The 5,381-nt window shown below is 41.8% G+C and overlaps 1 protein-coding gene across 1 annotated transcript; it reads right to left on the bottom strand.

The window, feature by feature from the left end:
• Positions 1 to 1,221: 1,221 nt before the first annotated feature.
• On the bottom strand, positions 1,222 to 4,558 carry LOC113098699 (gastrula zinc finger protein XlCGF52.1-like). Its single transcript, XM_026263725.1, has 2 exons — positions 4,428 to 4,558; positions 1,222 to 3,076 (listed from the first exon to the last, which is right to left on the bottom strand). The coding sequence occupies exons 1-2, from the start codon at positions 4,474 to 4,476 to the stop codon at positions 1,851 to 1,853; spliced, it is 1,275 nt and encodes a 424-aa protein (XP_026119510.1). The 5' UTR covers positions 4,477 to 4,558; the 3' UTR covers positions 1,222 to 1,850.
• Between the last annotated feature and the right edge of the window lie 823 nt (positions 4,559 to 5,381).

The following is a 5,381-nucleotide window of genomic DNA, read 5'->3' as shown; positions in this document are numbered from 1 at the left end:
ATATGTAATTTCCTCTCTGCAGCCCTGAGTTTAGAGCGATGTTCACTGAGAACATCGGACATCCAGGGGGCAGATGGGGTGGTGTGTGCTGGTCTAGACGACAGTGGGCAAAAGGAGCAAATCAAGCAAGATGTTAAAGTGGAGCAAAGAGTGTCAGTAACACTGTTCGTGTCCAGTGCTGAAAACTGAGAGTGAAGAAAGTGAGGATGAAACCATAGAGGTTAGGCGAGAGGGAGGGAGTGAGTGAGCATAGGTTGCATTGAAAGGTGACCTGTGGAGGATTGTGTGCTGTTTCAGGAGTAAGTATGAGGTTAGAAGTTATGAGGAAATGGTCTGAGGTCTACAGTGGAGCAACTAAAGTGTTGTCCATGGAGATACAGCATGTGTAGATGAGGTCCAGTTGGTTGCCCGATTTATGAGTCACTGTAGATGCTCGCTTGAGATCAAATGAGGCGAGCAGAGTGTTGACATCAGCAGCCTGGGGTTTTTCTAGGTAGATGTTGAAGTCACTGAGCAATACTAGAAGAGAACCATCCTCAGGAAAGTTTGATAATAACACATCCAACTCCTCCAGGAAGTTTCCCAGTTGACCTGGGGGATGGTTAACGACCACAAAGTAGATTTTAACAGGGTGGCTAATAGTAATTGCATGTGATGAAAGATCAAATTTCCATTAATTTGAGATAAGGAGACCTGTAAGGGCTGCGGGAGTGGCAGGTTTGTTCCAAGTCTCAGGGCAATGAGGTTGAGACCAGAATTAGTAGCAATAGAAAAAATAAATTCTGCTTTGTTAACAGCAGACTGGCAGTTCCAGAGACCAGCGGGAATAGTATTTTTTATTTTTTTACAATTGTATATTACATGCTCTACTGTTTTGCTTTCCCCACAATACACACAGAAACCATTCTCATGTTCTCCAGTAATAGTGATGCATTCAGTCCTGTTTCTACGTCTTATGCTTGTGACTTGTTGCCTTCTGTTTCTACCACTTGCCTTCTGTTTCTTGGCACACTTTAGGCCCCTTAGTGCCAATTGGGCATCGTTTAAATGCCATGGTCTACCTGAGCATGTCCATCCCTTTATGACCACCATGTACCCATCGTCTGATGGCTACTTCCAGCAGGATAATGCACCATGTCACAAAGCTCGAATAATTTTAAATTGGTTTCTTGAACATGACATTGATTTTACTGTACTAAAATGGCCCCCGCAGTCACCAGATCTCAACCCAGCTTCGTGCCCTGAATGTGCATCCCACAAATCTCCATCAACTGCAAGATGCTATCCTATCAATATGGGCCAACATCTTTAAAGAATGCTTTCAGCACCTGGTTGAATCAATGCCTCGCAAAATTAAGAAAGTCCTGTAAGCAAAAGGGGGTCAAACACAGTATTAGTATGGTGTTCCTAATAATCCTTTAGGTGAGTGTAGTTGTTTTTGAAATGTTCTGTTAAACCTGCTGAAACTAACCTGCATGAAATATAAAATGCTCAGTTCCACATACATGTCCGGGAAACCATGAATATTAATGTATGCTGTTCCCACTGAAACCAAACATCTCACAAACGAAAACCTCATAACTCTGGAAATCAGTTTTTCCCACTGCATTGCATCCTGCGCTGTACAAATAAAATAAAATAAAAACACCTTCCCTTCATAGAGGAGCAAACAAACTAAACGTGATACATTTGCAGTTTAGAAATTAAGAGATGATGTTTATTTTCTCTGTCAATTGTTATGCTGATTAGGACTGATTTGTACAGAAGCAAATGGATAGATCAACACATTATTGTGTCACGTCTGGTGATGATGTGGTGTCAGACCTGAGAATGGTAGATCTGAAGATAATCTATTTACTGTGATTTTTTTTCGTATGCTTGTGTAAAGAACTTGATCGAGCGAAACTCTTCTCACATGCAGTGCAGTGATATGGTTTCTCTCCCGTATGAACCCTTATGTGCATCTTAAGTTGATCTTCATGTCTAAAAGTCTTCCCACAATGATCACATGTGTAAGGTTTCTCTCCAGTGTGGATCTTCTCGTGTCTTTTCAGTGTTTCTGAGTGACTGAATCTCTTGTCACATTGTGAACACTTGTATGGTTTCTCTCCAGTGTGGATCCTCTTGTGCTGTTTTAGTTCTGGAAAGGAAAAAAATGTCTTCTCACACTCAAAGCACATATATTCTTTTATAGCCATGTGTCTCTTTTGATGTTGTTTTAAATTCTGCAGATGTGAAAATCTCTTTCCACACAAAGAACATGAATGTGGTTTCTCCTTTAAATGGGCATTCAGGTGACTCCTCAGGCCTGAATCCCACAAAAATGTTTTTCCGCATTGATCACATTCATGCAGTTTCTCTCCAGTGTGGATCCTCATGTGTCTCTTCAGCTTTGCTGATTGTGCAAAACTCGTCCCGCACTGATCACATGTGAACGGTTTCTCTCCAGTGTGAACTCCCATGTGCACCTTAAGTTGAGCTTTTAGTTTGAAACTCATACCACACTGATTACACATGTAAGGTCTCTCTCTGGTGTGAATCCTCTCATGTGTTTTCAGGTCTCCTGTCTGACTGAATCTCTTGTCGCAGTGTGAACACTTGTAAGGTTTCTCTCCAGTGTGGATCCTCTCGTGCCATTTCAAATGTCCAGCTGTAATAAAAGTCTTCTCACACTCAAAGCACATATGATCTCTCACACCAGTGTGTATCTTCTGATGAGCTTTTAAATTATTCAGTAGTGAAAAACTATTTCCACATATTGGACATGAATGTGGTTTCTCCTTTGAATGAACTCTCAGGTGACTCTTCAGGGCTGAAGCCCACAAAAAAAAATTTCCACATTGATCACATGTGAACAATTTCTCTCCTGCATGAACTCTCATGTGAATCTGGAGACTCTGTTCATTTGTCAAGCTCTCTCCACACTGAGGGCAGGTGAATGATTTCTTGTCTCTTATTTGCTTTAAATCTTTCTGTTTGGTTTGAAAGTGATCCAAAGGTTTTTCTCCTGTTTTGACATGATATTTTTCCTCCTCTTCAGGCATTTCTTCATTCTCCTTATATTCTTCTGTCAACTCTGAAATTAAAGTAAAATGTTTCATGTTCAGTAAATCACAGATTCTTTCCATGAATGAGGTACATTGATCTTCCTCTTGTTTAAAACATGATAGGCACAAATCCCATGTTTCCGTAGTGAGAAATATTAAGTATATGAAATCAACTCCACAAGTTTATAGAAAGACTTCTTATTTACTGCTCCAACTATATTATTGCACGGATCTATTAATTTTTTATATTACAACAAATCAAAAATCTCACAAACTACTTGAAGCTTTCGCTGTGTGGATAAGAATCACAAACTCGGCTGCGTTTGAGTCTTTAAGGCATTTTGAGGATACAACGTTGTCAATTATGTAATTTGAATGAATGATACAATATCCACTGTAGTTATCCGCCAGTAAAAACATAGTTTTATCTGTCATTATATTTTTGCGCTGGTTTGTTTCAGGGATAATGTTACCTCACGAAGATAGCCATCAGTCTCTTAGCTTACGTTGAGCATACCATCATATTTGTTGTTCAAACACATATAGTTTAATTAAACCAATATTTCCACTTGCCATTGCAGCGCGTTTATTACGGTTTAGTTCATGGATCAGGAGGTCCTGGCTCATGGCTGGCTGCTGTGTGACTGAATGGAGGTGGGGCTAATTTCCGTATTCAAAAATCAGTGTATAGTAAATGAGGCAAGGGTGTAAATTTACATTCATGCTATTTTTCAGTATGAGAAAATTATTTTAAAAAATAAAATAAACTGAGGTCCTGACTCTCTGTGGTCATTAAAAATCCCAGGATGCCCTTCGAAAAAGATCAGGTGTGAAACAATTTTTGGACAAATTCACCCATTGGGCAGTCCAGTCCAGTTTTGATTGATGATGCAAGACGGCTGGGGTTAGGTGTCTTGCTCATGGACACCTTGACACTTGGTGGAGCCAGGGATTGAACCACCAACCTTCCGGTTTGCAGACAACCTACATGAACCACTGAGCCACTGCACAACTCTTTCTCTGGCCAGACTGTACTATTACAGGGCTCTCTTGGCAGGTCTTCCTGCCAGTTCTATCAAACCTCTACAATTAATCTAGAATGCTAGAATCTAAAGAATCGGAATCGATAAGTAGAATCGGAACCAATAAAATTATAACATTACCTAACCCTACTTGTGACGATATCTCTGACTATCGTCTATACACAATACTATCATCTATCGGCACAACCCTAGACCTCTGTTTAATGTCTCATCCAAAGGACAGTGCTTTATAACAATATAGTGTCCCCATCACTATACTGAAACCAATGTAAAACTGCGTCAAGCTTTATAACCTTATTGTTCTTTAGCCTTATGAAGGATGAATAATAAAACCAACCTGTTTGTTCTTCAGTGTGGTTCATTCTGCAGGGTTCTGGATCTCTCATGTTCTCTCTGTTCTTCAATAAACTCTGTCTCTGAAGATTTCACTTCTTCCTGATGATTTGATGCTCCTCTTCACTTGTAGACTGATGGGAATATTCCAGCATTTATTGATGAACTATAGTGGGAGGAGCTTCACTGAAGGTGTGCTAGTTGTGGGAGGAACTTCACTGCAGGTGTGACTTGTGGGAGGAGCTTCACTGAAGGTGTGATGGTAGTAGGAGGTGTGACTGTTGTAGGAGGAGCTTCACTGTAGGAGGAGCTTCACTGCAGGTGAGACTGTTGTAGGAGGAGCTTCACTGCAGGTGAGACTGTTTTAGGAGGAGCTTCACTGCAGGTGTGATTGTTGTAGGATGAGCTTCACTGCAGGTGTCACTTTTGTGGGAGGAGCTTCACTGCAGTTGTGACTGTTGTGGGAGGAGCTTCACTGCAGGTGTGACTGTTGTGGGAGGACCTTCACTGCAGGTGTGACTGTTGTGGGAGGAGCTTCACTACAGGTGTGATTGTAGTAGGAGGTGTGACTGTTGTAGGAGGAGCTTCACTGCAGGCGTGACTGTTGTGGGAGGAGCTTCACTACAGGTGTGACTGTTGTGGGAGGAGCTTCACTGCAGGTGTGATTGTAGTAGGAGGTTTCACTTTTGTGGGAGGAGCTTCACTGCAGTTGTGACTTGTGGGAGGAGCTTCAATGCAGGTATGACTTTTGTGGGAGGACCTTCATTGCAGGTGTGACTGTTGTGGGAGGAGCTTCACTGCAGGTGAGACTGTTGTAGGAGGACCTTCATTGCAGGTGTGACTGTTGTGGGAGGAGCTTCACTGCAGGTGTGACTGTTGTGGGAAGAGCTTCACTGCAGGTGTGACTTTTGTGGGAGGAGCTTCACTGCAGGTGTGACTGTTGTAGGAGGAACTTCAC

This window comes from Carassius auratus, unplaced genomic scaffold (assembly GCF_003368295.1).
Source record: "Carassius auratus strain Wakin unplaced genomic scaffold, ASM336829v1 scaf_tig00216618, whole genome shotgun sequence".
Lineage (NCBI taxonomy): Eukaryota > Metazoa > Chordata > Actinopteri > Cypriniformes > Cyprinidae > Carassius > Carassius auratus.
The sequence above is the reverse complement of the archived record's forward strand: the minus strand, read 5'-3'. Positions and strand labels throughout refer to the sequence as shown.

What these genes read in the sequence shown, in the direction of transcription:
- LOC113098699 (XM_026263725.1), bottom strand. Translation starts at nt 4,476, where the DNA reads ATGAGAGATCCAGAACCCTGCAGAATGAACCACACTGAAGAACAAACA. An exon ending in CCACACTGAAGAACAAACAG is followed by an intron (nt 3,077 to 4,427) that starts GTTGGTTTTATT and finishes CTTTAATTTCAG; the next exon opens with AGTTGACAGAAGAATATAAG.